Source organism: Oncorhynchus gorbuscha, linkage group LG24 (assembly GCF_021184085.1).
Source record: "Oncorhynchus gorbuscha isolate QuinsamMale2020 ecotype Even-year linkage group LG24, OgorEven_v1.0, whole genome shotgun sequence".
Classification (NCBI taxonomy): Eukaryota; Metazoa; Chordata; class Actinopteri; order Salmoniformes; family Salmonidae; genus Oncorhynchus; species Oncorhynchus gorbuscha.
The window spans coordinates 65,239,609-65,251,743 of NC_060196.1; the positions used below are offsets into that span (position 1 = coordinate 65,239,609).

At 48.9% G+C, this 12,135-nt stretch overlaps 1 protein-coding gene across 2 annotated transcripts in view; it reads right to left on the reverse strand.

Moving 5' to 3' along the window:
* Positions 1 to 12,135, reverse strand: part of runx1t1 (RUNX1 partner transcriptional co-repressor 1) — a 165,023-nt gene that overhangs the window by 35,925 nt on the left and 116,963 nt on the right. Inside the window, exons 7-9 of one of the 2 annotated variants that reach the window (XM_046325247.1) lie at positions 9,944 to 10,029; positions 4,186 to 4,381; positions 1,817 to 1,888 (exon numbers count right to left, since the gene is read on the reverse strand). In XM_046325247.1, coding sequence (XP_046181203.1) covers positions 1,817 to 1,888; positions 4,186 to 4,381; positions 9,944 to 10,029 — 354 coding nt within the window. Of the gene's footprint in view, positions 1 to 1,816; positions 1,889 to 4,185; positions 4,382 to 9,934; positions 10,030 to 12,135 lie in introns of both variants that reach the window. The other variant, XM_046325246.1, reaches the window with a different exon arrangement.

Below are 12,135 nucleotides of genomic sequence, written 5' to 3' on the forward strand. Positions count from 1 at the left end.
GCTGTGGGTTAATACTCTCTCTAACAGTGGGTTAATACTCTGTAACTGTGGTTTAATACTCTCTGTAACTCTGGGTTAATACTCTCTAACTGTGGGTTAATCCTCTGTAACTGTGGGTTAATACTATCTGTAACTTGGGTTAATATACTGTAGCTGTGGGTTAATACTCTGTAGCTGTGGGTTAATACTCTGTAATTGTGGGTTAGTACTCTGTAACTGTGGGTTAATACTCTGTAACTGTGGGTTAATACTCTGTAATTGTAGGTTAGTACTCTCTGTAACTGTGGGTTAGTACTCTATAATTGTGGGTTAATACACTGTAACTGTGGGTTAATACTCTGTAGCTGTGGGTTAATACTCTCTGTAACTGTGGGTTAATACTCTGTAACTGTGGGTTAATACTCTCTGTAACTGTGGGTTAATACTCTGTAATTGTGGGTTAGTACTCTGTAACTGTGGGTTAATACTCTGTAACTGTGGGTTAATACTCTGTAACTGTGGGTTAGTACTCTCTGTAACTGTGGGTTAATACTCTGTAACTGTGGGTTAGTACTCTGTAACTGTGGGTTAATACTCTGTAACTGTGGGTTAATACTCTCTGTAACTGTGGGTTAATACTCTGTAACTGTGGGTTAATACTCTGTAACTGTGGGTTAATACTCTGTAACTGTGGGTTAATACTCTGTAATTGTGGGTTAGTACTCTCTGTAACTGTGGGTTAATACTCTGTAATTGTGGGTTAGTACTCTCTGTAACTGTGGGTTAATCCTCTCCGAGTATAGAAGAGCAACAATGACCTCAGAGTCTATCTTTTTTTTGGGCCTTTCTAGGGAGTTTTTCGTGGCCACCGTGCTTTTACACCTGCATTGCTTGTTGATTGGGGTTTTAGGCTGGGTTTCTGTACAGCACTTTGAGATATCAGCTGATGTTTGAAGGGCTATATAAATACATTTATTTTATTTGATAAAAAAAAGTAACAATAACGAGGCTATATGCAGGGGGTACCGGTAAATCAAATCAAATCAAATCAAATTTTATTTGTCACATACACATGGTTAGCAGATGTTAATGCGAGTGTAGCGAAATGCTTGTGCTTCTAGTTCCGACAATGCAGTAAATGTCTGGGGGTACAGGTTAGAGGACATTTGTACATGTAGGTAGGGGTAAAGAGTGAGTAGAAACAGTGAGTAGAAACAGTGTAAAAACAAAGGGGGGGCCAATGTTAAGGAACTTAAAACTCTCCACCCGTTCAGCCCTCTTTTTCCCGTAGCTCCTTTGCCTTGATCACATTGAGAGAGAGCTTGTGGCACCACACTGTCGGGAATCAGGCCTACCACTGTTGTGTCGTCAGCAAACTTAATAATGGTGTCGGAGTTGTGCTTGGCCATGCAGTCATGGTGAACAGGGAGTACAGGAGGGGACTAAGCACGCACCCCTGAGGGGCTCCGTGTTGAGGATCAGCATAGCAGCTGTGTTGTTGCTGTGAGAGAAAGAGAGAGAGGGGGAGAGGGAGAGAGAGAGGGAGAGAGAGGGAGAGAGAGAGAGAGAGAGAGAGAGAGACAGAGAGAGAGACAGAGAGAGAGAGAGAGAGAGAGAGAGAGAGAGAGAGAGAGAGAGAGAGAGAGAGAGAGAGAGAGAGAGACAGAGAGTGAGAGAGACAGAGAGAGAGAGAGAGAGAGAGAGAGAGAGAGAGAGAGAGAGAGAGAGACAGAGAGAGAGAGAGAGAGACAGAGAGAGGGGGGGGGGAAGAGCGAGATAGAATAAAGAGAGAGAGAGAGAGAGACAGAGAGAGAGAGAGACAGAGAGAGATACTCACCAGCTTTCTTCCAGATTTCTTCAGGTACGTATCCGGTCGTCACTGGTCTATGGAGAAGATCCCGGTGAATCTCTAGAAGACAGACACACAGCCCAGTCAACCAGTAGACAGACACACAGCCCAGTCAACCAGTAGACAGACACACAGCCCAGTCAACCAGTAGACAGACACACAGCCCAGTCAACCAGTAGACAGACACACAGCCCAGTCAACCAGTAGACAGACACACAGCCCAGTCAACCAGTAGACAGACACACAGCCCAGTCAACCAGTAGACAGACACACAGCCCAGTCAACCAGTAGACAGACACGCAGCCCAGTCAACCAGTAGACAGACACACAGCCCAGTCAACCAGTAGACAGACACACAGCCCAGTCAACCAGTAGGCAGACACACAGCCCAGTCAACCAGTAGGCAGACACACAGCCCAGTCAACCAGTAGACAGACACACAGCCCAGTCAACCAGTAGACAGACACACAGCCCAGTCAACCAGTAGACAGACACACAGCCCAGTCAACCAGTAGACAGACACACAGCCCAGTCAACCAGTAGACAGACACACAGCCCAGTCAACCAGTAGACAGACACACAGCCCAGTCAACCAGTAGGCAGACACACAGCCCAGTCAACAGACACACAGCCCAGTCACAGACAGACACACAGCCCAGTCAACCAGTAGACAGACACACAGCCCAGTCAACCAGTAGACAGACACACAGCCCAGTCAACCAGTAGACAACCAGTAGACAGACACACAGCCCAGTCAACCAGTAGACAGACACACAGCCCAGTCAACCAGTAGACAGACACACAGCCCAGTCAACCAGTAGACAGACACGCAGCCCAGTCAACCAGTAGACAGACACGCAGCCCAGTCAACCAGTAGACAGACACACAGCCCAGTCAACCAGTAGACAGACACACAGCCCAGTCAACCAGTAGACAGACACACAGCCCAGTCAACCAGTAGACAGACACACAGCCCAGTCAACCAGTAGGCAGACACACAGCCCAGTCAACCAGTAGGCAGACACACAGCCCAGTCAACCAGTAGACAGACACACAGCCCAGTCAACCAGTAGACAGACACACAGCCCAGTCAACCAGTAGACAGACACACAGCCCAGTCAACCAGTAGACAGACACACAGCCCAGTCAACCAGTAGACAGACACACAGCCCAGTCAACCAGTAGACAGACACACAGCCCAGTCAACCAGTAGACAGACACACAGCCCAGTCAACCAGTAGACAGACACACAGCCCAGTCAACCAGTAGACAGACACACAGCCCAGTCAACCAGTAGACAGACACACAGCCCAGTCAACCAGTAGACAGACACACAGCCCAGTCAACCAGTAGACAGACACACAGCCCAGTCAACCAGTAGACAGACACACAGCCCAGTCAACCAGTAGACAGACACACAGCCCAGTCAACCAGTAGACAGACACACAGCCCAGTCAACCAGTAGACAGACACACAGCCCAGTCAACCAGTAGACAGACACACAGCCCAGTCAACTTGTGATAAAACTAACACCAGTGAAAGGTCATGTAGTCATGGAGTAGGGTTGGACCCCAAGTCGACAGGTCTATTCCTAGTCTGGACAGGAAGGGAACAGACATAGCTACTGTCTATCTAGTGTCTGTTTCATTGATTGATTGGCTGACTGATTGATTGATCAAGCCTTGTGTCATACCTCGGGTGTTACTGGCTGGGCTCAGGCGTGGTGACAGGTACCATAATAAATATACTGTACTAAACAACACTAAGATACTGATAACTGATACTATACTATAATGTAGATAGTTATACCTGTAGTGAGGTCGTCCTGTCCTGTAGGACTGTGCTGTCTGCTCTGGGTCCTGTCTGATAACTGATACTACACTATAATGTAGATAGTTATACCTGTAGTGAGGTCGTCCTGTCCTGTAGGACTGTGCTGTCTGCTCTGGGTCCTGTCTGATAACTGATACTATAATGTAGATAGTTATACCTGTAGTGAGGTCGTCCTGTCCTGTAGGACTGTGCTGTCTGCTCTGGGTCCTGTCTGATAACTGATACTACACTATAATGTAGATAGTTATACCTGTAGTGAGGTCGTCCTGTCCTGTAGGACTGTGCTGTCTGCTCTGGGTCCTGTCTGATAACTGATACTATAATGTAGATAGTTATACCTGTAGTGAGGTCGTCCTGTCCTGTAGGACTGTGCTGTCTGCTCTGGGTCCTGTCTGATAACTGATACTACACTATAATGTAGATAGTTATACCTGTAGTGAGGTCGTCCTGTCCTGTAGGACTGTGCTGTCTGCTCTGGGTCCTGTCTGATAACTGATACGACACTATAATGTAGATAGTTATACCTGTAGTGAGGTCGTCCTGTCCTGTAGGACTGTGCTGTCTGCTCTGGGTCCTGCTGGCTCCTTTTTTCAGGTCATCCGCATCGCTGTATCGTCTGATCCAGTAGTTAAGCTCCTCCCTGTCGGCCTCCTGGCAGCGCCGCAGCACGGTGAGAGAACGCCTCGTCTTCTCCACCATGTCCATGATGCAGTTCAGCAGCTGAGGAGGAGGAAGGTACTGTATCAGGGGAAGGTACTGTATCAGGAAGGTACTGTATCAGGAGGAAGGTACTGTATCAGGGGGAAGGTACTGTATCAGGGGAAGGTACTGTATCAGGGGAAGGTACTGTATCAGGGGGAAGGTACTGTATCAGGGGGAAGGTACTGTATCAGGGGAAGGTACTGTATCAGGGGGAAGGTACTGTATCAGGGGAAGGTACTGTATCAGGAAGGTACTGTATCAGGAGGAAGGTACTGTATAAGGGGGAAGTTACTGTATCAGGGGGAAGGTACTGTATCAGGGGGAAGGTACTGTATCAGGAGGAAGGTACTGTATCAGGGGGAAGGTACTGTATCAGGGAGAAGGTACTGTATCAGGAAGGTACTGTATCAGGAGGAAGGTACTGTATCAGGGGGAAGGTACTGTAAAAGGGGAAGGTACTGTATCAGGGGGAAGGTACTGTATCAGGAGGAAGGTACTGTATCAGGGGGAAGGAACTGTATCAGGGGAAGGTACTGTATCAGGAGGAAGGTCCTGTATCAGGGGAAGGTACTGTATCAGGAGGAAGGTACTGTATCAGGGGAAGGTACTGTATCAGGAGGAAGGTACTGTATCAGGAAGGTACTGTATCAGGGGAAGGTACTGTATCAGGGGGAAGGTACTGTATCAGGAATGTACTGTATCAGGGGAAGGTACTGTATCAGGGGAAGGTACTGTATCAGGGGGAAGGTACTGTATCAGGGGGAAGGTACTGTATCAGGGGAAGGTACTGTATCAGGGGGAAGGTACTGTATCAGGGGAAGGTACTGTATCAGGGGAAGGTACTGTATCAGGGGAAGGTACTGTATCAGGGGAAGGTACTGTATCAGGGGAAGGTACTGTATCAGGGGAAGGTACTGTATCAGGGGAAGGTACTGTATCAGGAAGGTACTGTATCAGGAGGAAGGTACTGTATCAGGGGGAAGGTACTGTATCAGGGGAAGGTACTGTATCAGGGGAAGGTACTGTATCAGGGGGAGGGTACTGTATCAGGAAGGTACTGTATCAGGAGGAAGGTACTGTATCAGGGGAAGGTACTGTATCAGGGGGAAGGTACTGTATCAGGGGGAAGGTACTGTATCAGGGGAAGGTACTGTATCAGGGGAAGGTACTGTATCAGGGGAAGGTACTGTATCAGGGGAAGGTACTGTATCTGGGGGAAGGTACTGTATCAGGAGGAAGGTACTGTATCAGGAAGGTACTGTATCAGGGGGAAGGTACTGTATCAGGGGGAAGGTACTGTATCAGGGGGAAGGTACTGTATCAGGGGGAAGTTACTGTATCAGGGGGAAGGTACTGTATCAGGGGGAAGGTACTGTATCAGGAGGAAGGTACTGTATCAGGGGGAAGGTACTGTATCAGGGAGAAGGTACTGTATCAGGAAGGTACTGTATCAGGAGGAAGGTACTGTATCAGGGGGAAGGTACTGTAAAAGGGGAAGGTACTGTATCAGGGGGAAGGTACTGTATCAGGAGGAAGGTACTGTATCAGGAGGAAGGTACTGTATCAGGGGGAAAGTACTTTATCAGGAGGAAGGTACTGTATCAGGGGGAAGGTACTGTATCAGGGGAAGGTACTGTATCAGGAGGAAGGTCCTGTATCAGGGGAAGGTACTGTATCAGGAGGAAGGTACTGTATCAGGGGAAGGTACTGTATCAGGAGGAAGGTACTGTATCAGGAAGGTACTGTATCAGGGGAAGGTACTGTATCAGGGGGAAGGTACTGTATCAGGGGGAAGGTACTGTATCAGGAATGTACTGTATCAGGGGAAGGTACTGTATCAGGGGGAAGGTACTGTATCAGGGGAAGGTACTGTATCAGGGGAAGGTACTGTATCAGGGGGAAGGAAGGTACTGTATCAGGGGAAGGTACTGTATCAGGGGGAAGGTACTGTATCAGGGGAAGGTACTGTATCAGGGGAAGGTACTGTATCAGGGGAAGGTACTGTATCAGGGGAAGGTACTGTATCAGGGTACTGTAAGGTACTGTATCAGGGGGAAGGTACTGTATCAGGGGAAGGTACTGTATCAGGGGAAGGTACTGTATCAGGGGAAGGTACTGTATCAGGGGAAGGTACTGTATCAGGGGAAGGTACTGTATCAGGGGAAGGTACTGTATCAGGGGGAAGGTACTGTATCAGGGGAAGGTACTGTATCAGGGGAAGGTACTGTATCAGGGGAAGGTACTGTATCAGGGGAAGGTACTGTATCAGGGGAAGGTACTGTATCAGGGGAAGGTACTGTATCAGGGGAAGGTACTGTATCTGGGGGAAGGTACTGTATCAGGAGGAAGGTACTGTATCAGGAAGGTACTGTATCAGGGGAAGGTACTGTATCAGGGGAAGGTACTGTATCAGGGGAAGGTACTGTATCAGGGGAAGGTACTGTATCAGGGGAAGGTACTGTATCAGGGGAAGGTACTGTATCTGGGGGAAGGTACTGTATCAGGAGGAAGGTACTGTATCAGGGGAAGGTACTGTATCAGGGGAAGGTACTGTATCAGGGGGAAGGTACTGTATCAGGAAGGTACTGTATCAGGAGGAAGGTACTGTATCAGGGGGAAGGTACTGTATCAGGGGGAAGGTACTGTATCAGGGGGAAGGTACTGTATCAGGGGAAGGTACTGTATCAGGGGAAGGTACTGTATCAGGGGAAGGTACTGTATCAGGGGAAGGTACTGTATCAGGGGGAAGGTACTGTATCAGGGGAAGGTACTGTATCAGGGGAAGGTACTGTATCAGGAAGGTACTGTATCAGGAAGGTACTGTATCAGGAGGGAGGTACTGTATAAGGGGGAAGGTACTGTATCAGGGGAAGGTACTGTATCAGGGGAAGGTACTGTATCAGGGGAAGGTACTGTATCAGGGGGAAGGTACTGTATCAGGGGGAAGGTACTGTATCTGGGGGAAGGTACTGTATCAGGAGGAAGGTACTGTATCAGGGGAAGGTACTGTATCAGGGGAAGGTACTGTATCAGGGGGAAGGTACTGTATCAGGAAGGTACTGTATCAGGAGGAAGGTACTGTATCAGGGGAAGGTACTGTATCAGGGGAAGGTACTGTATCAGGGGAAGGTACTGTATCAGGGGGAAGGTACTGTATCAGGGGAAGGTACTGTATCAGGGGAAGGTACTGTATCAGGGGGAAGGTACTGTATCAGGGGAAGGTACTGTATCAGGGGGAAGGTACTGTATCAGGGGAAGGTACTGTATCAGGAAGGTACTGTATCAGGAAGGTACTGTATCAGGAGGGAGGTACTGTATAAGGGGGAAGGTACTGTATCAGGGGAAGGTACTGTATCAGGGGAAGGTACTGTATCAGGGGAAGGTACTGTATCAGGGGGAAGGAACTGTATCAGGGGAAGGTACTGTATCAGGGGGAAGGTACTGTATCAGGAGGAAGGTACTGTATCAGGAGGAAGGTACTGTATCAGGGGGAAGGTACTGTATCAGGAGGAAGGTACTGTATCAGGGGAAGGTACTGTATCAGGGGAAGGTACTGTATCAGGAAGGTACTGTATCAGGGAGAAGGTACTGTATCAGGGGAAGGTACTGTATCAGGGGAAGGTACTGTATCAGGGGGAAGGTACTGTATCAGGAAGGTACTGTATCAGGAGGAAGGTACTGTATCAGGGGGAAGGTACTGTATCAGGGGAAGGTACTGTATCAGGGGAAGGTACTGTATCAGGGGGAAGGTACTGTATCTGGGGGAAGGTACTGTATCAGGAGGAAGGTACTGTATCAGGAAGGTACTGTATCAGGGGAAGGTACTGTATCAGGGGGAAGGTACTGTATCAGGAAGGTACTGTATCAGGGGGAAGGTACTGTATCAGGGGAAGGTACTGTATCAGGGGGAAGGTACTGTATCAGGAGGAATGTACTGTATCAGGGGAAGGTACTGTATCAGGGAGAAGGTACTGTATCAGGGAGAAGGTACTGTATCAGGGGGAAGGTACTGTATCAGGGGGAAGGTACTGTATCAGGGGGAAGGTACTGTATCAGGGGGAAGGTACTGTATCAGGAAGGTAGCAATCATTTGCAGACATCTGCAGCACTGCAATTATTTAAATTTGAGTCATTTAGCAGACGCTCTTACCCAGAGCCACTTGCAGTTATGCACTTGACTCAAGTATGCGGGTTGGCCAATGTGTGTTCTCGTTCTTTAAAAACGGTATAAATGAGTCTTTATTGGCACTTTCTCACACTGCACTGTTACCTGTAGAGCCAAGCCTTCTGCCTGTTGCTGGGGCATGTCTGTAGTTTTGTCTGTTACAGTATGAACACAGGTTTTGTATGCTGCAAAAATGAATTGCATGCACATATTTGGCTTCCTAATACATACATACTGTAATGCTTCTTCTTGAAATCACATGTACCAACACACTCTCTATAAGCCACACAGACACAGGCACAGGCACAGGCACAGGCACTGGCACAGATACAGACACAAATAGACACAGACACAGGTACAGACACAGGCACAGGCACTGGCACAGGTACAGACAGAAATAGACACAGACACAAATAGACACAGACACATATACAGACACTGGCACAGGTACAGACACAAATAGACACAGACACAAATAGACACAGACACATATACAGACACAGATACAGGTACAGGTACAGACACAGGCACAGGCACAGGCACAGGTACAGACACAGGCACAGACACAGGCACAGGCCTACAGGTACAGACACAGACACAGACACAAATAGACACAGACACATATACAGACACAGGTACAGGTACAGGTACAGGCACAGGCACAGGCACAGGCACAGGCACAGGCACAGGCACAGGCACAGGCACAGACACACATGCATATACAGACACAGGTACAGGTACAGGTACAGACACAGGTACAGACACGGGTATGGGTACAGGTACAGGTACATATATGGGTACAGGTACAGGTACAGACACAGGTACAGGTACAGATACAGGTACAGGTACAGATACAGGTACAGGTACAGATACAGGTACAGGTACAGATACAGACACTACAGATACAGACACTACAGGTACAGATACAGACACTACAGATACAGGTACAGGTACAGGTACAGATACAGGTACAGGTACAGATACAGGTACAGATACAGGTACAGGTACGGGTAAAGATACAGGTACAGATACAGGTACAGATACAGTACAGGTACAGATACAGGTACAGGTACAGATACAGATACAGGTACAGATACAGTACAGGTACAGATACAGTACAGATACAGTACAGGTACAGATACAGGTACAGGTACAGATACAGGTACAGATACAGGTACAGGTACAGATACAGGTACAGATACAGTACAGGTACAGATACAGGTACAGATACAGTACAGGTACAGATACAGTACAGGTACAGATACAGTACAGATACAGTACAGGTACAGATACAGGTACAGGTACAGATACAGGTACAGATACAGGTACAGGTACAGATACAGGTACAGGTACAGGTACAGGTACAGGTACAGATACAGTTGGTATAGTAATAAAAATGTTATTACTTTTCTTACATGGTCAAGGTGCTTCCATTCCTCCCCCCATTCTCTGTCTGTCAACCGGTGGTCGATCACCTCTTCCTGACGAGCCCCGTGCATTCCTTCATCAATCAGGAGAGAGAGGGGGAGAGAGAAAGTTCAAGTCTGTGGAGCAAGATACGAGTGCCCTGTCTTCCCTCCATCCTCTCTCCACTGTCCCCTCCATCCTCTCTCCACTGTCCCCTCCATCCTCTCTCCACTGTCCCCTCCATCCTCTCTCCACTGTCCCCTCCATCCTCTCTCTACTGTCCCCTCCATCCTCTCTCCACTGTCCCCTCCATCCTCTCTCCACTGTCCCCTCCATCCTCTCTCCACTGTCCCCTCCATCCTCTCTCCACTGTCCCCTCCATCCTCTCTCCACTGTCCCCTCCATCCTCTCTCCACTGTCCCCTCCATCCTCTCTCCACTGTCCCCTATGTTTGTTTTCAAGTTATTAAACAACTCCATTCCACTAAGTTTGATTCTCCTGTGCCTGACTTCCACCTATACACACGAATCACTGACAAAACATGAAGTCAGCAGGAGACGGTACCCCAGCCATGGAGGTGGAGGAGCGCTTCATGGAACATATGGAGATGATTTACAATCTGAGCGCTGCCATGGATCGTGTTGTCCAGAATATGGACCGCTGGGAGTTTTTCCAGCGCCTCCACCAGCACAACCAGGGTCTCCCCTGAGCGCCCCTATCGTGCCTGAACCCAGCAGGATCCATCTATCCATACCACAGGGGTACGACGGAGATGCTGCCGGCTGCCATGGTTTCCTCCTCAAACTAAGCCTGTACCTGGCCACAGTCCACCCAGCTCGACCGTGAGAAGAGTTGCGCCCCCGTCTCATGCCTCACCGGGAAAGCCCTGGAGTGGGCCAGCGCTGTGTGTGGAGAAGAGAATGCAGCGTTGGACCAATTTTGAGGAGTTCACCTGCCATTTCAGGACAGTATTCAGCCACCCACCCGAAGGCAGAGCAGCGGATCAGCGCCTCTATCATTTAAGGCAGGAGACGAGGAGCGCCCAGGAGGCAGCAGGCAGGGTACTCTGGCGTCACCCCAGGTGAGTCGGCACCATTCTTATCCAGAGCCCTCTGTTGCACATATGTTTGTCTCTGTCACTTTTCCTGAATGTTCGCCGTTTTCCCAGCATTCGGTGCTAGTGGATTCAGGCGCGGCTGGGAATATCATTAATAAAGTGTTCCTGTGGTTGTGCCTTTCCCCTGTTTACGCCTTAGATAGTCGACGATTAGGGTTTATCAGGGAGGCCACCGCTCCTTTGGTAACGCAGGGGGATCACAGGGAAAGGATTAGTCTTTTAGCTATTTTACCTCATAGTTTAGGGACCCCTATTGTTACTGTGGATATGCCTTTCCCTGTTCATGCCTTAGATAGTCGACCATTAGGGTCAGGGTTTATCAGGGAGGTCACCACACCTTTGTGTATGATAACGCGGGAGGGTCACAAGGAAAAGATTAGTCTTTTCCTTATTGATTCTCCTGCGTATTCTGTGGTGCTAGGCCTACCCTGGTTAGCTTGTCATAACCACACTGTTTCTTGGCCACAGAGGGCTCTCACGGGGTGGTCGTGAGAGTGTTCAGGTAGGTGTTTAGGGGTTTCCGTTGGTGCTACTACGAGTCCAGACCAGGTCTCCGAATTGCCGATTTGGCTCTCGCTTTCTGTAAAAAGAAGGCGACTCAATTACCACTCAACGGGGATATTGTGCGATAAATCTCCTGGTAGACACTGCACTTCCCAGGAGTCAAGTGTATCCCCTGTCGCAAGAGGAGACGGTGGCTATGGAGACATATGTCTCTGAATCCCTGCTTCAGGGGTACATTCGGCCATCCACTTCACCTGCCTCCTCAAGTTTCTTTTTTGTGATGAAGAAGGATGGAGATTTGCGCCCGTGTATCGACTATCAATCAAATCACGGTGAGGTAGTTACCCACTAACTCTTATCGCTACGACGAATGCACAGGGCGCGCTTCTTCACTAAACTGGATCTCAGGAGACCTGGTGCGTATCCGGAAGGGAGACGAGTGGAAGACGGCATTTAGTACCACCTCAGGGCATTATGAGTACCTAGTCACGCCGTATGGGTTGATGAATGCTCCATCAGTCTTCCAATCCTTTGCAGACAAGATTTTCAGAGACCTGCACGGTCAGGGTGTAGTGGTGT